Source organism: Musca domestica, unplaced genomic scaffold (assembly GCF_030504385.1).
Source record: "Musca domestica strain aabys unplaced genomic scaffold, Musca_domestica.polishedcontigs.V.1.1 12, whole genome shotgun sequence".
NCBI lineage: Eukaryota > Metazoa > Arthropoda > Insecta > Diptera > Muscidae > Musca > Musca domestica.
In genome coordinates this window covers 5,506,463-5,532,549 of record NW_026712155.1, presented here as the reverse complement: position 1 = coordinate 5,532,549, position 26,087 = coordinate 5,506,463, and the positions used below count along the sequence as shown (strand labels likewise).

General features: G+C 36.8%; 6 protein-coding genes across 6 annotated transcripts; 4 read left to right on the top strand and 2 right to left on the bottom strand.

Annotated features, from left to right (window-relative positions):
* The first annotated feature begins 1,086 nt into the window (after positions 1 to 1,086).
* On the top strand, positions 1,087 to 3,716 carry LOC101901597 (probable ATP-dependent RNA helicase DDX55 homolog). The gene is made up of 3 exons (XM_005188154.4): positions 1,087 to 1,327; positions 1,387 to 1,782; positions 1,841 to 3,716. The coding sequence occupies exons 1-3, from the start codon at positions 1,226 to 1,228 to the stop codon at positions 3,155 to 3,157; spliced, it is 1,815 nt and encodes a 604-aa protein (XP_005188211.1). The 5' UTR covers positions 1,087 to 1,225; the 3' UTR covers positions 3,158 to 3,716.
* On the bottom strand, positions 3,601 to 6,804 carry LOC101901766 (DNA replication licensing factor Mcm2). The gene is made up of 4 exons (XM_005188155.4): positions 6,623 to 6,804; positions 5,527 to 6,561; positions 4,377 to 5,468; positions 3,601 to 4,314 (listed from the first exon to the last, which is right to left on the bottom strand). Exons 1-4 carry the CDS (start codon positions 6,626 to 6,628, stop codon positions 3,793 to 3,795), a joined length of 2,655 nt encoding a protein of 884 aa, XP_005188212.1. The 5' UTR covers positions 6,629 to 6,804; the 3' UTR covers positions 3,601 to 3,792.
* Positions 6,805 to 8,173: 1,369 nt separating this feature from the next.
* Positions 8,174 to 8,935, bottom strand: LOC101887302 (large ribosomal subunit protein mL51). The gene has a single exon (XM_005188156.4). The coding sequence runs from the start codon at positions 8,811 to 8,813 to the stop codon at positions 8,274 to 8,276; it is 540 nt and encodes a 179-aa protein (XP_005188213.1). The 5' UTR covers positions 8,814 to 8,935; the 3' UTR covers positions 8,174 to 8,273.
* Positions 8,936 to 9,907: 972 nt separating this feature from the next.
* On the top strand, positions 9,908 to 13,055 carry LOC101887469 (ribosome quality control complex subunit NEMF homolog). The gene has a single exon (XM_005188157.4). It carries the CDS (start codon positions 10,003 to 10,005, stop codon positions 12,985 to 12,987), a length of 2,985 nt encoding a protein of 994 aa, XP_005188214.1. The 5' UTR covers positions 9,908 to 10,002; the 3' UTR covers positions 12,988 to 13,055.
* Positions 13,056 to 13,904: 849 nt separating this feature from the next.
* Positions 13,905 to 16,101, top strand: LOC101887646 (alpha-1,2-mannosyltransferase ALG9). Its single transcript, XM_005188158.3, has 4 exons — positions 13,905 to 14,113; positions 14,199 to 14,564; positions 14,623 to 15,100; positions 15,159 to 16,101. Exons 1-4 carry the CDS (start codon positions 13,992 to 13,994, stop codon positions 16,035 to 16,037), a joined length of 1,845 nt encoding a protein of 614 aa, XP_005188215.1. The 5' UTR covers positions 13,905 to 13,991; the 3' UTR covers positions 16,038 to 16,101.
* A 543-nt stretch (positions 16,102 to 16,644) lies between these two features.
* Positions 16,645 to 24,379, top strand: LOC101895096 (uncharacterized). Its single transcript, XM_005188204.4, has 10 exons — positions 16,645 to 17,324; positions 17,793 to 18,061; positions 18,125 to 18,844; positions 18,922 to 20,176; positions 20,236 to 20,379; positions 20,537 to 20,782; positions 20,845 to 20,910; positions 20,987 to 21,321; positions 22,537 to 22,644; positions 22,712 to 24,379. The coding sequence occupies exons 1-10, from the start codon at positions 16,667 to 16,669 to the stop codon at positions 24,128 to 24,130; spliced, it is 5,220 nt and encodes a 1,739-aa protein (XP_005188261.4). The 5' UTR covers positions 16,645 to 16,666; the 3' UTR covers positions 24,131 to 24,379.
* The last annotated feature ends 1,708 nt before the right edge of the window (positions 24,380 to 26,087 follow it).

Below are 26,087 nucleotides of genomic sequence, written 5' to 3'. Positions count from 1 at the left end.
GAGTATTTCAGTATAAACATTAAAAACTTCCATGAAGGACGAGGGCTAAAAATTTAATCGGATGAAGTAACAATAAACGCTAGATCCTGCACTTGTATATATCCCCTGTCCTACCAAAACGACAGGTCTATTAAACAATTATCGGAGATAAAGTTATTAGAGATACTGTAACGCCTTTTAGGAACACCCTTTATGTTTGTTTTCAATATCGAAATTATTCATTGAAGTTACTATAGTTACAGACATTTTAGACATAAAACTAGCATGTCTAACCAACCACCACCCTTGAAGGAAGTTCTTATTGCCAAGTCCTTTGGCTAACACCAACCAAAAACACAAGTATCGAAAATTACATGTTGCGTGCAGTTAAGACCGAATGCCGGTATCCGGCGTCCTACTGCAATTGGTCTATTTTTATGTTCTTGCCAATTTCTACAGTGAAATGTTTTCATATAATTATGAAGGCAACCCAGTAATGAAATAAGGATCGAATTAGGTTCGCATCATTTTAAGTGAACAATAAAAATCAGTTGTAACAAAATTTCATATTTTTGTCGTTAATGGAAAACTTTTTACATATTAATATTCCCAAGCGTTGATGCATCTACCTATAACCTTCTACCATGGTTACAAGACTCTATCTCCAGAGTTGTGTTTTTTAATATTTAATCAACCATAAATGATAAAACAAAGTGATGCTCTGTTTCAGATCCTACAAGAATATTATACTTTGCATTTTTTTTTGCATATCATAAAAGAAAAATCGGCGATCGTCTCAACATTTCATGCAAGTTCTGGAACAGAGCAAAGTCTATACAAGATCGGTCAAAAATACTACGTTCACATGAAACAAATACAATTATGTCATATATATTGTTTAAAATCCCATAAAATATAAGAAACAAAAGCATAAAAAGATGAAATATGTTGATATGAATTATGAATTGTGGAAGCAAACAACGGCGTTCAAATTTCTATGAGCATAAACGATATTCGACACTCGATCATGCCGTGACCAAACACTGTTTTGTTAAAAGAAAATCTTGTTTTTAGAACCCTATAGACTGAATTTTTCGATCTTTAGAACTCTTTTGCAAACGCTGTTTTTGCTTTGATTTTCATCTTTATCACGCATTGAAACTTTTCCCTTTCTTCCAACTGTCGCGTGCGTTGTCCCATCAAAACAAACCCAACACACTACCAGATTACCAAAAAAAAAGAAAACATGTCGCGAAAGAAATGGAGTTCCCTGGACAAACCACCCTTATCAGAACCCGTGCTAGAGGTTATACAGGAAATGAAATTTGAACTTATGACTCCTGTACAGGTAAGTAGAAAAATAAATAAACCCTTCACAACTTATCATGTTGCTTTACCCCCCAATAGACAGCAACAATTCCTCTACTCTTAGCACGGAAAGATGTCTCTGCCGAGGCTGTGACAGGTTCAGGGAAAACTTTGGCATTTGTTGTACCACTTTTGGAAATGCTACAAAGGCGACACAGCGAAACACCTTGGCTACCCAAAGAAGTTGGGGCATTGATTATATCTCCAACCAGAGAATTGGCCATGCAAATATCAGAAGTGCTAGATCGTTTTCTGCAACATGAACAGTTAGCATATCTACGACAACAGTTGGTTGTTGGCGGCAATTCAATAGAAGATGATATCAAGTCGTTAATGGCCAATGGACCTAACATTTTGGTGTGTACACCAGGTCGCTTAGAAGACTTGTTTCAACGTAAAAGTAATCTGAATCTAGCGGCAAGGGTTAAGAGTTTGGCAAGTCTTTCCAACATTACACCATTTTCCAAGCAATAATAGTCAAATTTATTTACAGGAGTTACTGGTACTGGATGAAGCAGATCGTTTACTAGATTTGGGTTTCAAAGCCACCATTAACAATATTTTGGCTTATTTACCACGACAACGTCGTACTGGTCTCTTTTCCGCCACGCAAACCACTGAAGTCACAGATCTTATTAGAGCTGGTCTCCGTAATCCTGTTTTGGTTTCCGTAAAAGAAAAGTCGACCATCAACACACCAGTACGATTACAAAACTTTTACAAAATCGTTGAAGGAGATGAGAAATTCATTGAACTCTTACATTTTCTTAAGTCATCACGTGCCAAAAACAGTAAAATTATGATATTCTTCCCCACCTGTGCTTGCGTTGAATATTGGAACGAGGTAATGCCTCAATTTCTCAAAGAGCGCCTTATACTTGGGATTCACGGCAAAATGAAAAACAAACGCAAACAGGTCATCGAAAAGTTCCGCAAAGAAGAGAAAGCCGTTCTCTTATGTACAGATGTCTTGGCGCGTGGTCTAGATGTACCCGAAATTGATTGGGTAATACAATGGGATCCACCATCAAATGCCGCCAGTTTTGTACATAGAGTTGGCAGAACGGCACGTCAGGAGAACTATGGTAACGCTTTAGTGTTTTTACTGCCAAATGAGGATGCGTATGTCACGTTTTTGAAAATTAATCAGAAAGTCGAATTGACTCCCTTAGAGGACGAAAGTTGTAATAGAGATAGTCTACAAACTACTCTAAATAAATTACACAAAATGCAAGCTGCAGACAAGGGTCTTTACGATAAAGCTGTGAGAGCCTTTGTTTCACATATTCAGGCATACAGTAAACATGAGTGCAATGCAATTCTACGCTTAAAAGATGTCGATTTGGGCAAGGCTGCAACAGGCTATGGTTTGTTACAAATGCCGCGAATGCCAGAACTTAAAACTCTTAAAGCTGATAACTTCATTGGTCCGTCTTTTGAAGTAGACATCACAAAGTTGACATATAAAAATCCCCAAAAAGAAATGGCGAGATTAGAGAAAGTAAAAACATACGAAGAAACGGGACAATGGCCGGGCAAGAAAAAACACAAAAAAGCCACCGAATCGTGGGAATTAACCAAGAAAGCGAAAATGGATGCCAAAACCAAAAAAGAATTGCGAAAAGCTAAGAAACAACGCAAAAAGGCGGATGAAGCTGCTAATGGGCCGAAAGCCAAGAAACGCAAACCGCAGTATACTCAAGAGGATCTAGACGAGCTGGCAAATGATTTGCGTCTTTTTAAAAAATTAAAGAAAAATAAAATATCAGAGGAAGACTTTAATAAAGAAATGGGTTTAGAAGACGATTGAGGAAAAACTAATCATGTGTATATACATATTTGTATACCTCCATATAGGCATTAAGTTGTTAAAAAATAAACCTGCAAATTGGAACCTACGTAATTGCTAAAATTTAAGCTTTTATTTATTTATTTATTTATTCAAACTCATTTGTGTAATACAGGGCCTCTAAGACCATAAAATCATATTACATAGCTAGGATTATAGGATAATTTTAAATAAAATTGAAAATCGAAGTTTTTTCTTCTTCCAAATTTTTTAATCTGTTTCTATTTAAAAAAGTAGCTAGGCACAATTATTGAAGGGGTAAGTATATTTGACGTGTTTATTATCTATCTTAAAGAAGACATTTTAAGATTTTTGATACAGAAAAAACTCCATAATTCCCGTACAAATTGTGCATGACAATGTTAATTATAAAAAATGCAAACTTTAAATTTAAAAAATGTGTATATCTTTATTATATTTGGTTTAAGCCAAATTTTCTTTTAATATAAAAAATGGAAAAGAACTTGTGAAACGATGTAATAAAAACAGAAATTCATTGCAAAAAAAATGATGAAACCTATACTGAGCTTATGTTTATGTATGCGTCCTACTAACTCAAAATATATCTTAAGAATAACAAGTTTATTTTCGCCATCTTAGACTGCAGCTTCCTGAACGATCTGCAAAATTATGCGTCTCTTAGGATCATATGAGAAACCATTTTGTTTAAATATTTCTGATTCATAGAAAGGCTTCAAATTAAATATATCCAATTGTTTGGCACGTTCCATTAAATCGCGTTCCATAATTTCAACATGTGTAGCCGATGGACCATCCTTGCAGCGAATGTAGGCCAACTGATCCAATGTAAGTTGACGCAATATAAAGAATAACAATTCGGAATGGTCCTTCTGGAAGGCCAAATATTTTTGGAAAGTTGCGCGCATTTTCTTCATGACACTGAATTTTTGAGCTTCAATGAATGATTCCAACATCATACGTATGGCCATACTAACATCAGCCTCCGTGACAGTTTCTCGTAAGTGCATTCTAGCATGGGCCTCAGCCATACGAATTACGCTTTCGATGTGTCTTACTGTAATGGGAAGTGAGCCAGTGGCAAATGATTCCTGACGCAATTGGGAATACATTTTGGCAATTTTGTCTTCATCAATATTCTGCAAAGGGAAGAATGTATAAGTTATGTAAGTAAAACAATATCGCAATGCTTAATAGTTACCGAAATTTTTGGTCTAATATTCTCCTTGGAATAAACAATGTATTGTCTCAACAATTCCTGGGGAATTTCACTAACGTTGTTTGCTTGTGAATCTTCTATGTCCGCCTCACTTGATGGGTGGTGTTTGATATGTGAATTGACAACAAACTTGGCCAAGTGTTGATCTTGCATTGGATCAAATTCATCTTTGACCACACACAGAACATCAAAACGAGACAGAATTGGTTCTGATAAGTTGACATTTTCCGAAAATGTCATTGAGGGATCATAACGACCACCGATTGGATTAGCAGCAGCAATTACAGTACATCTAGCTTGTAGCGATGTTACTATACCAGCTTTGGATATAGAAATAGACTGTTGTTCCATAGCTTCGTGAATGGAAGTACGATCTTGATCGTTCATTTTGTCAAATTCATCAATAAGACAAACTCCCTGATCGGCCAATACCAATGCGCCAGCTTCCAGTGTCCACTCTTTTGATATGGGATTGCGTCTAACGTACGCAGTTAAACCAACAGCACTTGCACCTTGACCAGTTGTAAACACAGCTCGCGGTGCAATTTTTTCAGTATATTTCAAAAATTGTGATTTTGCTGTACCAGGATCACCGCAAATCAACAAGTTTATGTCTCCTCTAATCTTATGCTTCTCTCCAGGATTTTTAGCTTCTCCTCCAAACAAAGCCAGAGCCAAAGCTCTTTTAATGTATTCGTGGCCATAAATTGAAGGTGCCATTGAGGCTATGATACGATCTGCTATACGAGGATCTTTGCTCAATTTTTGAATAGTAGCAATATCTTCATCTGTCAACGACTGTACGACTTGCTTACAATCCTTAACTACAATGTGATTGGCAATTATAACAGTTGCAAACACAGGGAACCCTTGATCTGTATTCAAAGAACCATCATAGTTGTTTGTATATATGCCAGTTACTTCGAGCTCATCGCCTGGTTTACAAATATCACACAAATCTGCCAAAAGAATTACATCCTTGCTTCGGGGAATACGACCAGCAGGAATACGGCCAGGTGACTCCTGAAGTGTAATTTTTTGATAATTCCTGTACAGTGTTTGTTCCATGTTAATCTGTAAGAGAAAGTCAAATAAATTATTTAAGATATAAATGCCAACAAGTAATAATTACCGAAAATGGGCCTGTACTTTGACACTCTGGACACGAGCCGGGCTTAACTTCTGAATTCTGTGACTGCACAAATGGACCCAAAACATAACCACACTTGACACAGTCGTATTTAATAACTGACAATTGAGGCAAAACTCCAGTTGTTGCGGTAACAACTCCCAATGTTCTCACCAATTGATTCAAATGCAATTTGCGGAAAGTTCTCAACTCTTCAATTAAGGGCAGTTCTGAGATGCGGACATGAATTTCTGTTGTAACACGTTCATATGTTGGGAAAATAGACAACACCATATCTTTAGCAACTTTATCAAAGATTTCCAGCATTTGAAAGGGAGCTTCTGGCAAAAAGTAGGCCAACACATGTTCCTTGTTTGCCAAATCAGTATAAGACACAACAAACGATGATTTATTCTGCTCGCACATACGACGTATGCGATCACGATAGGTATAGGCACCTCGTTCATCAACAAAGGTACGCAGGAACGATTGGAAACGATTTGCAATTTCAGTTCGAGGCCCCAACATGCTAACCCATTCCTTAGTAGAATGACCTTTTGTATCTTCCAAATTTTCAATGGATTCAACCATTTCCGTATCTTCTACTTCGCCGGCGGCAGCCTTCTCCCCGGCTCTTCTCTTGGCCCTCGGACCAACATCATCATCGTCGTCGCTCTGATCAAAACCGAGATCGCGATCATCTCTGTGTATACCATTTGCGCGATCACGACGACGCATTTCAGCTTCGGCTGCCAAGCGCTCGCCCTGTGACATTTCGGAGTAATCCTCTTCATCATCCAACATTGCTGGATCATAGTGATCCAATTCTGGCATTGGACGATAATCGTTTTCCATGTTGTCACCGAACAATTCCTCTCCATCCTCTTCTTCCTCATCGCGTACGGTTTGATCACCCAAAATTTCATCCTCATTTTCAAAGGGCTCAAAATCTCCAACCGGAGATGTCATGGCAGCCCGCAAATCGCGTCTATCAGCGGCATCGCTTGGAGTAGCTGGTGGTGGCGAGCTTGGTAAATCCTTAACCCGAAAAAAAAAACAAGTCAACTTTATTTCAAAACATATAAAATACATTACTTACAGCCATCTTTACAGAATACTTTTTCACAATTTAACAAAAATAAACAAAACTTAACAATAACAATCTTTTTATTCCAAAAGTGTGTCGGTATTTGCCCGCAATCACCAAACGAATGACAATGAATGGGGAAACAGTTGAATGTTGCAAATTTGTTTGTTTATGCACAGCACGCGAATCAATTTTGGCGGGTAAACCATGGCTGTACACAGTGTTGATTACACAACAGGGTTGTATTGAAAAAGTATCGAAAGTAATGTACTAATTTGTAATAAATATATAAAAATAAAGCAATGATTGTAGCTATTATTAATTTTATTAAATCTCCTCGTCCGCCTACGGACGATCCATATGTATTAAAATAACAGGACTAATCACAATTTTTCACGATAAGGCGGTGATCAGAAAATTTATGCGAAGCCGAATGACCGCGTTGAGACTTCTGATGCGTTTAATATCATCGATAAAACAACAAACATAGGAAGACGAACAACGAACACTTCAATGCAGTTAAAAAAGGTAAAAGTATTTTAACCTATTAAGGGCTAAACAGAATGCGCGCGTTAAACCATTTTTATCATTAAATATAAAATACGCATGAAATGCTTCAACGCTTTCATTGTGTCTTGGCGTTAATGGGGTCCATGCGTGACACAATAAAACGCGCATCGCGTATTTTCTGCTAAGCACCTTAAATGTATTCTAATTTTTTGGGGGGATCAATGCATATTATGGAATAACGCACGGGAAAAACGCAACGCATTCCTTTTGTGCTCTCTTTTATGTGCCGATCATGTTCCGTGTTGCCTCAGCATGGTTTGGCATCATATTTCATGTGTTCATGTAGTATTTTCTGCTAAGCACCTTAAATGTATTCTAATTTTTTGGGGGGATCAATGCATATTATGGAATAACGCACGGGAAAAACGCAACGTATTCCTTTTGTGCTCTCTTTTATGTGCCGATCATGTTCCGTGTTGCCTCAGCATGGTTTGGCATCATATTTCATGTGTTCATGTAGTTATTGTTTTATTATATTGAAACATAGCTCGACATTCAGTAGAGCTATTTTGTAGAGGCCCTAACATGTTTTTATCCATGAAAATTCTTTCAAAAAAATCTTATTACAGCTGCCCATTAGTGACAGAATAATGTGGCTAAGATGCAGAAGGATAAGTAGTGGCCACAACAGTAACCATAGGAAATAAAAATGGAGGCAACAAATTGGACGATTTTCATCTCTGCTTCTGTGCCTAACTAACATTAAATTATTTGAGTCAATTTTCCCAACTTTGTGAACACCAATAGGCCCAAAACTTCTGTGAATTGGTGAAAAACAATAAAAAAAGAAGAACATATTCAAGGAAGTTTCAAAAAGCGATCGCTCAGAAATGAGGACGATAGAAACTTGTCCCCAATTCGAGTAGTACCTAAAATAAAATGTTTCACCTGGGAGAAAGTGTTTAACTCGCAGCCAAATTTATTTCTGAAATTATCAATACTAATAGTCTGTGTTTCCCTCTGTAGACATATTTCTGACTAGCATTAATAATATAATTTAATTTTCCTTATATATTTTAGTAAATACATTGTTAACGACAACAAATTTATTCATAAAAATTAACTTAATATAACATCCATGTTTCATTTTTATTTATTGTTTGGAGAAGCCGGTTTTCGTTTTACGATTCAGGAATTTGTACAAATACAAGATACGTTTCTCCATTTGACGCCATTTAGTGGGCCGAGCAGTGGGAGCAACGGTCCTCGATAGAATCTTACGTTTTCGCAATAGTACTTGATATTCGTTGCCCGACACACCACGCAACCAGGATGGGACAGAATACAAAACCTTGGTGGGATGCAGGCGATCATTACCCAGTATGTCGATATAATCATTTTGGCCAAAAAGCGCACGTTTTGTGGTCCAGGGATTTTTGGGTCGATACACAGGCATTGGTAACTTCTGACCATTGTCTAAGTGTGGCAATAGTCCGCCTTGCAAAATATGATCTTTATAGCCATAACGACGCACTAATGGTCCTCGTGCTCTTTTCTCCTCCCAAGAAAGCTGACGACTAGAAACAATCGTGGTACCGTTGATAAGTGGCGTTGCAGTTGTTTTTATCAATGAACTTGAGACTTGACAGATCCTGTTGAACGTCGCCTTTACACCATTGGTTAACAGGGACATTATTAGCGGAGAATTAATGGATTAATTGCGAGTACAATTTAGAAAAATTAGGTAATTCCACTGTTTTTCTTCACTCCCGTCGGCACCATACGCACTAATTTAAGTCACAATAGTCAGAAGAAATCACAATAGCCACAAACCTTGTGTGTTAACATTCACGTTGAATGCCAATAGGGTTGTCATGTGTGGCGATTTCTCGCTAAACTTGGCCATTTTTCAATTCGTGCTCTATACGAATTGAGACGATAGTTTGAATGACTGCTTGTTGGTATCCTCACGATAACACCCAAACAGGTGCTGCAACGAAGGTATGGGGTAATGCTGACGTACGGGAAGGACCTTCGCCTCCTAATGTAGATGATCCACTGGTGTCATGAGGATACACCCCGTCGCAGTTCTCAGGGCAGCATTCTGGCAGGTCTGGATATTCTTCCAATGCGTAGCACTTATATTCGCAGACCACACTGGGGCCGCATAATTGACCAAAGACAGACCTCTCGCGTTATAAGAGTTCAAACAAGGTCTCCTTGTGCGAACTCCAAGTGCTGCCGGCCAGCGCTACTTTTCATCATGTCACATCACGTGAGTCTGATATTTTAGTTTTTATATTCTTCCTTAACCTTTATAAAATGAATCCTTTAAAATTGAAAATATTTGGTAGGAAATGAATCGTAACTTCTTGCCAACTGTACGCTCATTTTTCCAAAGATGAAGAAAATACAAAATTTTAATTTGACATTGCATGAGATTACCTTGTTTATTGTGCCTTAATAATAGATATACATTATTTAAAAAAGCTAAATGCGTTCGAATATTTTCGTTTTGGCGATTTCTGACACACGATTTGGCGATGACGGTAGAAAAAAGTCTGACAACCCTGCCAATATTAATGAAATAAGAAGAAGCACATTTAACAATTACTTTGCATGGCGCAATATGAAATGTTAACATTTGCTGAATATTTATTTATTTATTGTTCTGTGATTTCAATCACAATTATGCATTTTGACATTAAAATTGGTAGTCAGCTGGCTTGGATGGGTCACTGCCTAAAACATTATTGTGCATTGAAATTCTAAGCAAGTCGAATCACAATAGAAAGTTTATTGTCAAATTTATGTCAAAAGGCATTGTGTCGTGTCGTATTTATAGGAATTCAATAAATTTCTAGTATCAAAGGCGAAGTGAAATGAAATTACGATTTAATTCATTCGATATAGTATGTGGTGTTACGGAGCTCCAATGTCTGGTTGGACTCCGGGTCAACCAAATCTATGACATCGACAACAAAACTTTTCTGATTCGTTTTCAAGGTGGCGGAGAAACTAAAAAGGTGCTTCTTCTGGAATCTGGTATACGCTTTCATACAACATCCTTTGAATGGCCAAAGAACATGGCTCCTTCTGGATTCAGTATGAAATTGCGAAAGCATTTGAAGAACAAACGTTTGGAACAGTTTTCCCAGGTTGGCACGGATCGTATTGTAGACTTGGTATTCGGTACGGGAGAAGCTTCTTATCATATTATATTGGAACTCTACGATCGGGGCAATATAATATTGACTGACCATGAAATGAAAATTTTGTACATTTTGCGTTCTCATCAAGAAGGAGAAGAACGTTTTGCCATACGCGAAATATATCCCATTGGTCGAGCTAAAAAAGAAAATCCCATACCCAGCAGCGAGGAATTGAAGGAAATGATTTCCTCTTCGGCACCATGTCATAACTTGAAGAATATGGTAATGTCCATCATAGAGTGTGGACCTGCGTTAGCAGATCATATTTTGATGAAACACCAATTGGATAATTGTTCTATTGGCAGTTTCGATAGTAAAGTCGAAGGAAGTGAGGACCATCAAAAAAAGGGGAAGAAAAATAAAAACAAGCGTGAAGTTGCAAAACAAGCTAATAGCAAACCGTTTGACATGGAAAATGACTTGCCAAGATTTATTGATGCTCTTGGAGAGGGGTATGAACTAATGCAAACCGCCCGACAAACTGTAAGTAAAGGGTATATTGTGCAAAGAAAAGTGGAAAAACCTACAACGGAAGAGGGAGCCCAAGTAGAGCATTTCTATCAAAACATTGAATACCATCCTTTGCCATTGTGTCAGTACGAAGGTGAACCTATGGCCACATTTGATACCTTCATGTTGGCCGTCGATGAGTTCTATTCAACACTAGAAGGACAGAAAATTGATATGAAGACCTTGCAACAGGAGAAAGATGCTCTGAAAAAGTTATCAAACGTCAAATTGGATCACGCCCAACGGTTGGAAAATTTGGCAAAAGCCCAAGAAGTTGATAAGCAAAAGGCAGAATTAATTACCGCAAACCAGGTTCTGGTAGACAATGCTATATTGGCAATCCGTTCAGCTATTGCGAATCAAATGTCTTGGCCTGATATACACGAGTTAGTAAAAGCCGCCCAAGCAAGTGATCCAACTGCGGCATCAATCAAACAATTAAAACTTGAAATCAATCACATCACTTTGAAACTAAGTGACCCTTATGGAACCGGTGAGGATGACGATGAAAATTCAATGCCAACCTTGTTAGTGGATGTTGATTTAGCCTTGTCAGCCTGGGCGAATGCGCGAAAATACTATGACCTGAAAAGGACAGCAGCCGAGAAAGAGAAGAAAACCATTGATGCCTCACAAAAAGCCTTAAAGTCAGCCGAAAGAAAAACTCAACAAACGCTAAAAGATGTCCGAACCATCTCTACAATTTCGAAAGCCCGTAAAGTATATTGGTTTGAAAAATTCTATTGGTTTATAAGTTCAGAGAATTATTTGGTAATTGGTGGCAGGGATGCCCAGCAAAACGAACTTATTGTCAAAAGATATATGCGTCCCACTGACATTTATGTACATGCGGAGATTCAGGGTGCATCAAGTGTTGTCGTCCGCAATCCAAGCGGTGGTGATATTCCCCCCAAAACACTCATAGAAGCTGGCACTATGGCTATTTCATATAGTGTTGCTTGGGATGCTAAGGTTGTAACGAATGCGTATTGGGTACGTAGCGACCAAGTCAGCAAGACTGCACCTACAGGCGAGTACCTTGGAACTGGTAGCTTCATGATACGTGGCAAGAAAAATTTCTTGCCTTCCTGTCATCTTATAATGGGACTGACGTTGCTATTCAAGTTGGAAGATAGCTTTATTGAAAAACATCGCGGCGAGCGAAAAGTTCGTACCTTCGAGGAAGAACGGGAACAAGCGGAGCACCATATTACGACAGAAAATGAAAAACTCGAGGATGTGGAGGAGGTCGAAATAGAACTTGAGGAGGAAGATGAAAGCTCACATTCAGAATTTCCAGATATTCAAGTAAAGGTTGAACATGACACAGGATGTATAACAATAAATAAGGAAGAAAAATTAAACATGATTGAGGAGAAAAATAGAAAAGAACAAGTTGACTCCAATGATCAACAAAAGGATTTGGGGGAGGAAGAGGAGGCTACAATTATTGCGGCTGCGCCATCGCGTAAAAAACAACAAATGAATGCTAAGAAACGCAAGGAAGAAAAGGAACGAAAAACGCAGCAACAACAGATCCAAACGCAGATTTCAGAGGCTCCAGATGCCCGAAGCAATCAGGCTAAACGCGGTCAAAAGGGAAAACTTAAGAAGATCAAATCCAAATATAAGGATCAGGATGAAGAAGAACGTCAACTGCGAATGGAGATCCTTAAATCGGCAGGCAAGAAAACAACTGCCCCCACATCCGATCCTAAATTGGAGGAATGTGCTATTGCTTTGAAAAATGCTAAACCCAAGCAACAGCAAAACTTTGAAGCGAAAGCCACGCAAGACAACAACAACGACGATGATGATGGCGATGATAAAAATACGGGTGCTGATGTTGATATGATTGATTCGTTGACGGGACAGCCGTTTGAGGATGATGAGTTACTATTCGTTATACCTATGATTGCTCCCTACCAATCCATACAAAATTATAAATACAAAGTAAAACTTACACCCGGTACTGGAAAGCGTGGTCGTGCCGCTAAGACCGCTCTAACCATGTTCGGTAAGGATAAAATGTGCACCAATCGTGAAAAGGATTTACTTAAGAGCATTAAAGAAGAAGCTTTAGCACGCAATATACCAGGAAAAGTTAAACTATCTGCACCACAATTACAAAAGTTCAAGAAATGAAATCAAATTTCAATTGTTATGAATGTAAATAAAGGACTGTAAATAAAAAATTGTTGTTTTCTTTGTTTACTTCATAATTTGCTGTTTTATTGCAATTCAGCATTGTTTTAGTTAGGTTTTTTTAATTCTTGATAATGGAAACTCAACATTAAATTAAGGTGAGTACATAAGTAACATCCAAAACTAGTAGATTCTAACAGGTTCTGAAACAGACCAATTGTTAATGATTTTCCTATGTTTGGCGAAGTAGCAACAAAATATATCAGTTGTGAATTACCAGCAGTATCTTCATGCCGGATTGGGATAAGTAATTAAAATATTTGAGAACGAACATTGCGCTTTAATTTTTCCAGATGAGTTTCTTTTATACATTATACTAGTTTATGAACACTGGTCAGTTCCAGAACTGTAAGAATGTAAAAGTTTTTTCCTACGATAACAGGTTATCCCTTTATGATATCGAAAAATAGTAGATTCTTGCAAATTTTAAAACAACAAGAACTGTTGCAGGCGGCAACAATTCAATTCTTAAAAAAACACCCGAAATGTTTTTATTACTATCTGGTCAAGTGGAATTTAAACAGACGTGTTTGAAACTGTAGTAATTTTTTGACTTAATAAGATTTTTATCAAGTTCGATCTAAGTGGGGCTTAAATTTGCTTAAGTAATTTAGAGAAAGATTACGTTCTAAACATTCCGTATGAACATAGTATAAAGTTAAGGGATATGTTGGCCGGTGTTTGGCCTTTGTATTTTTTGTATATAGAGTTGTTTATTTAATGTTGGAATTAATGGATTTGCTTTCAATCAATTCTTTAATCAGTTTCTGCAGATTTAGTTGAACAATTTGGTAGTTTTTATTATTAAAAAATGCTATTAATTTCTGATAGGAATATCGGAGGAAAATCGGCCTACACATCCCTATTAACGCTCTCCCCTCCACTTGCTTTACTAGGAAAGATAAGGAAGCTCTGACACATTCGAACATATTCAGATTTTTAGGATGGCACCTCCAGCGGCCAGGCAAAGATACAATGCCAATAAACAGGAAAACTCAGTGTCAAGGAAACCCCAAAAGAAGCTGCCAAATGCAGCAGTAGTCAAAAAAGAAAATAAAAAGACGAGGTAAGGAAGGCTAATACATCTTCATAACCGGCTTTATAGTCATCTTAATTACTGCAATAATTATATTTATTTTTAATAAAATTAGCACATTGAAGAAGTCATCCGTTAGTGAAAACATATCCGCATCGGATAAATCTAATGTGGTTCCGTCTGTGGCATTTAAGACTTTTGTCAGTGCTCGTTTATGCAGTGCCATCTGGGCTTACATCTCAGACTGTGATGAGACATACAACTATTGGGAACCCTTAAATTACATTATAAATGGCTATGGTTTGCAGACATGGGAATACAGCCCACAGTTTGCTTTGCGTTCGTATACGTACTTATTGCTGCAGGGAGTACCGGGATGGATTTATCAGAAGATTTTTCATCCTAGCCCGGTGCTTATATTTTACATGATACGTTGCATGTTGGGTTTTGGTTGTGCAGTTATGGAGCGGTTTATGTACAAGTAAGTAACTCATGGATGAAGTTTTAGGTGCAAACATCTAACTAGATTTTATTTGCAGATCCATTTGTCAGGAATTTGGTATTCATATTGGTCGCCTTTGGCTTATCTTCCAACTGTTTAGTGTTGGTATGTTTATATCTAGTACAGCACTATTGCCTTCGTCATTTGCCATGTACTTTGGCTGCTCGGCATTGGCGGCGTGGTGGACTAAAAAATATCCTCTTGCAATATTTTTTGTGGCAATCGCTGCCCTTTTGGGCTGGCCATTCTCAGCAATTATAGGCCTTCCCATTGCTTTGGATATGTTAGTGCGCAAACGTATGTTCCGCACTTTCTTCTTATGGGCTGGCATCTCGTTCGTAACCATTGCTATTCCCATGATTGTGATTGACTCGTCATACTTTGGAAAAATAACATTCGCACCTCTGAATATTGTTCTGTATAATGTGTTCACCAGCCATGGGCCAAATATATTTGGGACCGAGCCTCTAAGTTACTATTTGATTAATGGATTTTTAAATTTCAACATAGTCTGGGTAAGGGTAAACATTTCTCAGATTGGTATTGTTGTATGTTATAATTTTGTATTTTCAGATTCTTGCGTTAATTACTCCAATAATGTTGATAATCGATTACTTTGTAGTGCCAGCCAAATCAAGTTCTACTCTCAATTTCCCCCGTTACATAACTTTGGCACCATTTTATCTATGGCTGGTGGTATTTTTTGCCCAGCCACATAAGGAGGAGCGATTCCTTTTCCCCGTATATCCACTAATATCGCTATGTGGTGCCATTACCGTCGATGTGTTCCAGCGCATATTTTTCCGCCTCAAAACGCTGTTGGTTAAAATAAAAAACTCCAGCACTGCAACCCATTATTTGGACCACACAATGTTCATAGCCATAATTATTATGATTATAAGCACAGTTACCGGGCTTTCACGAGTCTTTGCCTTATATCGGAACTATCATGCTCCGATGGATCTAATGATGGAACTTAGTCAATTTAAAACATCCACTGAGTATAGAGAAAATCAGATCTATAATGTATGTATCGGTAAAGATTGGTATCGTTATCCCGGAAGTTTCTTCTTTCCGGCAACAAATTTTAGGCTTCGTTTTTTGAAATCGGAATTTAAGGGAATGTTGCCGGCCTATTATGCAGAGGGCGAAAATGCCACACAAATAATCCATCCATATTTTAATGATATGAACCAAGAGGATGAACGCATGTATTTTCCATACGATGATTGCCATTTCCTAATTGATTTTGATGAGGGAAAATATACCGAACTGGAGCCTAGCTATTCCAAACGAACCAAAGATTGGACGATAATGAAGAGTTTGCCATTTTTAATACAAGATAAATCGCATCGAATTTATCGGGCATTTTATATACCATTCCTAACCGACAATTATACCTCCTATGGCAGTTTTAATCTATTAAAAAGGAAGAAAATGAAATTGAGTTAGATTTAAGATCTAATTTATTTAAATACAAATCTGGCCAAATAAAAGTAAAAAGTTTAATTTATAACTGTATTTGTTTATATATTACAAAGGTTTAGCATCCATTTCAATGTAGAAGAATACAGGTAGATGCATCAACGCTTGGGAATATTGATATGTCAAAAAATCAATGAAATTTGAAAAGGTAAATTACAGAAATCCCAGAGATGGATGTTAATTTTTGAAATTACCTTCATAATTTTGTCGTGAATACAGGTAGATGCATCAAAGCTTTTTTTCCTATACGACGCCAATCGAAGGTTGTCATGATATGCAATTTTTTAACATTTTTTCCCATTTGAATAATTTTTTGTACAAAAATTGTAATTCAAAAATCGGTTTGACAGTTCATTGTCCCAGCAGCTGTGTCGATGCGACTACCTGTATTCTTCTACCATGCAGTCACCATAAATACAATTTAAACACTGTCCTATGATTCATCTTTGTATTATTGTAAAGTGCTTCACCAGTTTGAGCAATTATCATGAAAAGCTCACTATTCTGAAAATAGTTTTACTTTGTAATTAAATTAAACAATTTAATGTTTATTTTATATTTTGAAGTGCTGATATAAACGTACTGTTACAGGCATTATGTCGCAACAAACTAATTTCCGCTCCACAAAAATGTTGCCGTCGAAACAGTATTTTGTTGGTCTCGAATATGGCAACTCCCCACAATGTTCCGTTATTTTTACGATTATTAGCGTCGCAGCATTCATTGAATTAATTTTCTTTATAAAATACAGATCCAGGATAAGAATATGTTGGAAATTATATAAACAGTGCTACAGAATGAATGTAATACCGTCGCTAGAGTTGATTACAGATGGTGAAAAAGAAGTGGAACAGCAATCTATGAAACCAGAAGGACGTCGATTACGTAGCAGAAGCGTTTCCATCAATTCCTCGTCTGGAACCCCAACCAAGTCTCCAACACTGTTTATCAATTTGGATGACGTTGAAACACCAACAAAAACAAAGTATACCAAAACTCGATCATCAGTTGCGAAGAGAAGATTCTCGGAAAACTTGAATAGCAATGAAGAAGCACATAGTGCCACAGGTGGTCGTCGCCAGCGTTCTTCTTCATCATGTTGTACATTTCTTAAGGCCGATACTTCCTTTGTAGCTCAACAAGTTACTACGTCCACTAGTCAAGAACAAGCATCTACCGTCGATGTCGATGTACATGTCATATACGGAACCACTTCAAGTTGTTTGCTGAATGTGAACAAACAAAAAGTGATGGGTAAGCATAAAAAGTGATGTGACCACATTATTGTTTTGAAATAACAAAGCGCATACTGCACTTATTAGTTAGGAAAAGAACATCGAGTCAAGAGCATGTGATGTATTCCGTTTCGATTTGTTTACGATTGCAATAAAGTATTTTTTGACAACTTTTTAGAATTAATTATTAATTGCCGATTGGAATCTTCTATTTTTTGATTGTGCCTTATGACTTTACCAGAGTAGTTGGACTCTCCTTAAATTGACTCGGAACTCTGCAATCTTTTGCACACAACTGCCAACATTTAAATTTTTATGGTATAACAAAGTACCACACATCAGTTTTACTTTATGATAATTTTGGTTTTTTGGGAACTACTGCATTTTAGAAGGAAACCTATTGAATGTTTAATAAACACAACTCTAATTAATTTAATTTTATTGTAAATATTTCTAACTCTATATTTTAAAATTAAACATTTTGCAGCATCGTCTAAACGTAAGAAGAAGTCGCATAATACCGATAGTATGGTTACATCAACTGAACCTGGCTGTTCAGATACAGCTGCTGTTGATCAGCGTACTTTTGTGGTGCCGGAAACGCCTCCAAAGAAAGTTAAAAATCCTAAGATCAAAATAGAAAAATTGAAAACTTTGAAGAATGCTAGAGGAAAACTTGAGCTAAATAGTCCAAATGAAAAGATAAATAGGCGGGTGGTAAGCAAACGCCTTGCCAAGAAAACAACAAATAACGAAGTATGTAAATTTAGTTATATTTAATTGATCAAAATAACCAATTTTTAACCATTTCTATTATAGACGACATCTCGGTCAACACAAACAGAAATAACCATTAAGCTACCATGTCCAAGCTTTATGGACATTGGTGAATGTCCCATACAAATAATGTGTCCCTATTTACACTCCGAATTTCCGTGTAAATACTTTTGTATGGGTTTGTCATGTCCCAACGGTGATACTTGTCAATTTCAGCACAATTCTGAATTAAATGACAGCATGAAGAATGCGTTAAGGTATCACATAATGCAGTTGTTATTACAACCATCTGAAAACGGTGAATTGGATTTTATACAGCAAATCAATAAAGATGAAGTTTTCAAATTTTTGAATATCTTCAATAATGAAACGAGTTTTGATCAGCCATTTCACTTGGCAATGAAAGATCAAGAAGAAATTATTAAAAAGCTTACAGTGGAATCGACGACACAACATGAATTGTCAGAATCACAAGAACTAGCCTTCTTAACACCTCATCAGCGGAAGCTTTTGTATGATTATAGAATCACTACAAGAGATCGTCTTATGTGCCTTAGCTTGAAGCAATTACATGATTTGAATATAATTCATGGTAATTACGTATTTGATTTGATAGAAACTATCAATAGGAACAAAGAAAATGAAAGGGCACAACATATAATCGATGAAAATCATTCCATGGTTGCCTCGGAAGAGGTTATTGAAATTGATGACGAAGACTCCAGATTGATTATTGATGAAAACGGAGCAGAGATTCATAGTGTAAGTAGTAATATTGATTCATATATTATAAGAAAATCAAGCTCACATATGTGAATTTGTTTCGAATTTTTCTACAGGTACCCGAGACAACTGGAAATAATAACATTGAGCCAGACAATTTGGATGAGGGATGCCATTTGATACGCGAATTAGATGCAAAGAATCCAGAAATTCCTCAAGTCAAAGATGACACAATAATAAAGAATGACACAATAACCGCATCTAATCATACTTTAAATAACGACTGTATTGTCCTGCATGAGGACAATTCAAAAATGACCGATGACCAAATTCTTACTTCAGATAACATTGAAACCCAGTTTGATGTGGCAAATGAAACTGTGGATGATTTTACCGAGCAAGATGAACGTGTATTAGTTGTTTCACCAATACCAAGTGAAAAAGAAAATTGCAATAGTAATGATAAGAATTGCATGGCTGATCCAGTAGAGTTAGTCTCTAACGAGTTAAACAATTCGGTTAGTTACAAAAATGAGAAAACTATGCCTAACTCTAGCGAAAAAGATGAACTTTTAGTAGACTGTGTATTAAGCCCATGCGAACAGCAAACAATTGATGAATTTATTGTTCCAAGACTACAAGAAGAGACGGAAGACGACCTACACGAAGATGTTGCATCTCCACCATATGAAAACATTTCCCAATCTACGGAAAGTGCTTTGCAAACAGATGTTTGTAATGTCACACCAATAGGTAACGGAAGATGCCGTTTAAGGTCTGATCCTAGAATAAAAAATCTGGCTGCTCCTCATAGTCAGCCATCAGACGAAAGCAAACCATTTTTATCCGTGGATTATAAACCGCGGAAACTAAAAATTCATAAAAGAAAAGACCATCAAGCAAATAATAATCGGAAAAGCGATTGCGAAAAAGATTTGGAAGAAACAAGTTCCAAAGAAATAATAGTCATAAAAGATGCCAACGAAAATTCCCTGCAGGTTGAATTAAAAAATGCAGCAGATAATGTAGAAGCTATGATGTCAGCGCTATACAACGACGAAGTTCAAAACGATGATAACGTGACCACAGAATATTCTATCCAAGAGGATCTTTCCAGTGACGTAGATAGTAATGATCTGACAATACACAAAATAACTCAAACAACAAAGGGTCGTGGTAAGAACGAACGTAGCAAAATTGTTACGGTAAAGATGACAGCAGGTCTGCCAAAAATAAAACGATTAAAATCGACTAAAAATATTACTATAACAAAGGCAAATGTTAAACGGCGTGTGTCATTTGATATACATACCGACACCACAGGACAAACTCAGAAACAGATTATTGTTACCAACAACAAGTGCCAAAGAGGTAACATTTCAATTATTAAATAATTAATATACAAACTAAATAAGGATGTTATATTGAAGGAAAAAAGAGAGTAGGTCCTATAAATGATAAGGTAGACGACACATGTGTGACAACTCCCGAAAAAATAAAGAAAATTGATTCTTCCAATAACAGGGAAACAATGAAGGATAAATCAACTAATAACAAGAATGAGGATTTTGATGGTAAGTAGACGATGAATAAATTTAAAAATAATTTAATTTATTTGCTGTAATTCTCAGCTTCGATTTGATTTCACACTTTCGTCAAAAACTGAATCATGAACATTATTTATTGACTTCATTGTTGTAATAAAAAACCTTTTTGCTTTGTCTGATACAGATATAAGTACCACGGACTACAATTCTTCGAGTGATGAAAGACAACAGTCAAAATCAAAACTTCAACATGAACAATACCATAAATCCCAAAAGCAATCCTGCCAATCAACAGAGACTGATGAAGAGAATTTATGTTTGCAAAATGAGGAAAATAAAAAGTCAAGAAAAACTGTTACAAGCAACAAGGAAGACGAACATAAACAACATGGTCCTACATCATCCAAATCGAATAATAAATCGTGCTATGGTACGTATCGTCCAGTGTTTCTAAAGTAAGAATCTAAATTATTTGTTTCCATTTATGTATAGAAGTGAATTTACGTTCATCGGAACATGTGATTGATAACAAACAAGGGTCGCTCCAAGGAAAAAACGGTATTTAAGTAATAGCACCCTGAATTTTTGTGCTTCCTACTTATTCTATATTATATCTTCCTTAAATACTTTTTAGTACACCTTATCACAAGCGAAGGTGCTATTGTTAAGTACGATGCTGCTTCCAATAATGAGAATATCGAACAGGAAAATGACAATGTTGAATATTATAAATACTCGACAGTGTATGCCAAAATATCCACTAAAAAGATGCCAAAACTCCAAGTCGACTTTGAAAAAACACCACACAACGTAACACCAATAGCTTCACCAACTTATGATAACTTTGAAACCATTGCTAGTCCATCACCTGTAAGGTCGGATGATACAAGGGGACTGTTGGTTGCCACCACCGATTATCTGTGTGAAGAAATTGATGCGCGTTTAACATTTCCGTATATGCCATACATTGTAAGTATATAGCTATGCAACACCACTTACACGAAATGCAAGTAAATGGACATTACGAAAGAACTTTGCAAAGAAATTTGTATTGGAATTTATCAGCAAAACTAAATATAATTGCGCTTAAGGCAATTAACTTAGACTTTGTTTCAGACAATATGTTTGACGAAGGTCTTAAAATTAAAAAAAAATGTAAAGTAAATAACATAATTTACATTATTGCCCTGTACAGGGTGAGATGAAAAAATTGCAACCAACTTCAGACTGCTGTCATTTCTAAGCCACTCGTCCGACAGCTGTTAAAATTATTCCAGTGGCAGCTCATTATATTGTTTACAAGCGTACAAAAGCATTTTGGTGAAAATTTTCCAGAAAAAAAGTTATTCATGATGGAATTCAAGCGTGATAGTGTGATTTCTTTATATTTGACTGGAAAACCACAAATGGCTATCGTTAGAGCACTCCAGCATTTAAATGTTACTCCAGCATTTTGTGTCGCGTACCATCGCTCGTTACCGTGATGGCCATGGTGATGGTGTGGGCCGCCGTAATAGCTGATGGCCGCTCTTCGATCGTGTTAATCGACCGTGGCATCAAATAAATGCCGAATATTATCGCGAAAATATTCTGGAGGGTGTAATAAAGCCTTGGGCACGCAAACATTTTGGCCGCAGACCTTGGACATTCCAACAGGACACAGCACCATAGCATTTAGCACATACCACCCACGAATGGCTACAAAATTAGGTTCTTCGCTTCATTTCCATCGCACAATGGCCACCAATATCTCCGGATATTAATCCGTTGGAGTATTGTGTCTGGAGTATTTTGGAAAGCAAGGTGGGCACTAACAAATACCAAAGTGTCGATCACCTCAAGTAAGCGGTTCGCCGGGAATGGGTCAAAATACCGCAGAGCAACATTTGGGCAGCGTGTGACGGTTTCACAGGCCGTTTGAAGGCCATAATTCCTGCCAAAGGTGACCAATGCGAAAAAATCTAAACTTATTCTAAAATTTGACGCAATTTCCGACATTTTTTACTATCATTCAACAAAATTAAAAAAGTGGTGTTTGACTTTGTTGAAGTTTTTTTTTTATCTCGCCTTGTATTTTTTCATTTTTTTTATTTTTATTTCAAGTTGGGTAATGATTTCGTATTCTACGTAGAATCTAGATTTTATTTAATAGAATTTCTATATTCCATTGTTAAATTATTTTAGCTATATGAAGTAGATTTATCCGGTCTAACTGTAAATAAGCCAAATAATATTGATAAACTAGTGAAGACCACCTATTTGGATCCAAGGATATTTCGACGTGATACGAAGGTAAATTCGGTACTTTCAAAGAAGCGTTTTTTATTATATTTACTAAATAATTCAATATTACTTTCAGGCCATAGGAAGTAACATTATCCATCATCGTCAAACCCAACCTCAAGCAGCGACTTCTATGTCTTATGAACAACCAATAACGATGACACCAACAGCCGTACCTACCACGCCAACTTACCCCACATTTTCCCACAATGATCCACGAAATCGTACAGTGCATCAGGCAAATTCAATTCATGCACAAAAGTCCATGGTGTCTTATAATTCAAATCCATCCTTGTCGTCCGCCCCAGTCCCAACATTGGGTGCAATGCAGCCTTACATGCCCACATCATCTCCGGCTACCATAGATATGGTAACCACTCAAATAAAAACACCAAATATGATTTTATATGAAAGTATTCAGAGCTCCACCTGGTATCATAACCTAGCAAGTTCTCAGAAAATGCAAGTAAATCAAACAGTTACCCATTTGATAAGCGCTTTAAATAGTTTTCAAAGGGAACGACGTTTGTATCCCACCTTAGTTTTTGACATTTTCAAACTTGAAAATGCCATTGAACTCTTGGACATAATGAAAAATTTGGGATTGGCAATAGACATGGATGGTAATATTATTAAGCAACAAGTCGTTGTTCCAAGTTTTGCAGATGATTCATGCCAGGCTAAACGGGCCACGCAACAACCTTGCAATGCCACCTACAGCTTTATACAACAAGTTTTAGCTCCTTCAGCACAATGTCCATCCATGTCACGAATGTGTAATTCCCATGTTCATGAGCCATTCCTTAGCTGTTATGTTCAAACACCAAAACCGGCAGTCCCAACATGCTGTGGCCATAAGCATCAGCATCAAGAAGAACCAGTACAACAATGTGCGGTGGAGAACCCACCGTCGGAGGATAATAATAATGACAATCGTCGGTTTGGTGGAAACAACAATAACAATCAATTTAGAAGACCCTACAATCAGAATCAATCTCAGAAACCGTATAACAATAATCCCAGATATAACAACCCCAGATTTGTCAAGCCATCGTATGGTGGGGGAGCTGGAGGGGATTCAAATTCCCCTAACGAAACAACATCGCCACAATCACAATACAATGGTGGCGGTTTTGGTGGCGGAGGAGGACGTTTTAATCGACGAGGACAATATAACAATAACAGTGGTGGTGGTGGATGCGAAGGAGATTCTTGGTCATCTTCTACAAACTCTTTTAACAATAACCGAAAATTAAATAGAAACAACTTCCATAAGAATTCAAACTTTGAAAATAATAACAATACATCACCCGGAAGATCAAATTCATCTTCAGGAGGAGGAGGATTTGATAATGATTCGAAATGTGTGTCACCACCACCGAGGACACCGCCACGTTCATCCTCACCACGACCGCCAATATCGACCTCACCAGTTCTAAGCTCACCCGTAAAGCAAAAGCCCCAAGTCAGCACTGACGAAGAGTGTTGGGATTGAACAAATAACGGCAACATTTTGAATTGTAATAATTCATATTCATATAATTTTCGTTGAAAAAAAAAAATATATATTTCCAATTTAAACGTACTTTAAAGAAAAAGTATAAGATTATCAATAATTTTAATTTATTTTTTTTTAACTTTCCAAACAAATTTTTTTAAACTTGAATTAAACAAATATCGTCTTTATGTTCCTTTAATTTGTTTTTGCTTATGAATAAAAAGCATTTATTTTAAATACACAAAACTGTGTTTGGTGTTTATTCACAAAAGCAATTTCTGATAACATATCTTTAGAATGCGATTTTGTAAAATGAAATTGTATCTGCGATCACTTCAAAGACTGTGAGACTCAATTTTAATCATCCATCAGCAGCCACTGCCATTTGGTTCAAGATCGCTTTGATCTGGTTTTACTGTTAATGGTAGAGCAATTTTTTTGTAATGAGCAATATTTGTTAATTTTTTTCTTCTTTTATTTGTATCGCAAAGCAGAATAACTAAATTAGGTTGCATGCTGAATTTGCAATATTTTGAGTTGATGTTTTGTTGCTGTTGTTAAAAATGCTGTATGTACACTGTAGAAAATGAAGCAGCAAGCGTAAGAAGTGTCCAAAACTAGAAAGTAGATCAGAAATTGAAGCAGGGGAGATAATGAGCATAGCTGTCCACACTGTCTGATCATAATATTGAAAAATTTTTTCTCCCATTAACGTTGAAATAAGTCCCTGTTGTACCAAAACCCTTTTAGATATTTTAAATGTTTATGATAAAGAATCGTGAAATACTTTTCAAGCATTTTCATGGAAATCGTGGATTTTGTAATAATATTTTTTTCGTATTATTTCAGGACTTCCTAGACGAAAAATCTTACATTCTTGCAGAAATTGTTGTCATGGTATTAATATATGACTGATAGATTCATCAATGCCCAGGCGATGTGGCTAAAGCTTGAATCCTGAAATTTTGCATGTGGGTCAATGTTGGTGTTCAAGGGTGAGATAAAGCTGAGTTTTCGATATTGAACTATAATTGTGCTAAATCACTAGAAATTTATTCCATTGTATTAGCCAATGAAAATTGGAATGAAAGTCGTTAATTGGGTGTAGGATAGATGCACCAAATGTTTCTTGGTACCATTTGATATTATCTTGACATTTGGTATGAAAATTAAATTGGGGAAGTAGAGTTGACATAAGTAGGTGGTTTTAGAAATGTGAAATAAGAGTAGAATTGTATTAAATGGTAGAATGTGGGTTTAGGTGAACGGATAGAGCTGGAATTTTGAAATGTTGATATTGGTCTCACTGTTAGTATGTAGTATTGGGATTTTAAGGTGGTTTTGGACATGAGTACCAAGTGTGCGAACTGTGCTAAATTGGAAACAGTTTGATTTTGGGGTGAAAGGATGAAGCTGAAATTTTGAAATTTCGTGTTGGGGTCCTTGTCGTTGGTAGGTTAGTGATAAAGTGGTGGTTTTAAATGGTACTAAATTTGGAACAAAAGTGGGGTGAACGGATGAAGTTGGAATTTTGAAATTTCGTATTGGGGTCCCTGTCGGTGGTAGGTGTGTTGTTAAGAGGTGGTGTGAACTACATTTCCACTAAAAGTTATATATTTGGTACAATTTAGTATTGGGTGAACCCGCAGCGTTTGAAATCTGAAATTTGTTATTGGGTTCGCTGTTCATGTGTAGCCTTGGACATATGGAGGTGGTTGAACATATCGCTATATTCCATTCGGCAAATATGGAAAAATGAGCTCGGGGTAAGGCCATTGAAATTCCAAAAAATGCCAGAACTTACACTGCAGCAGAAAGAAAATAGACTCAAAACGGCTTCGCTTCGCCGAAAGTGGTGAACTGCCGAATTTGGTTTTCTCCGATGAGAAAACATACGTTTTCCAGCAGTTTGCAAACAAACAAAATGATCGTGTTTATTTGCCAATGAAGTCAG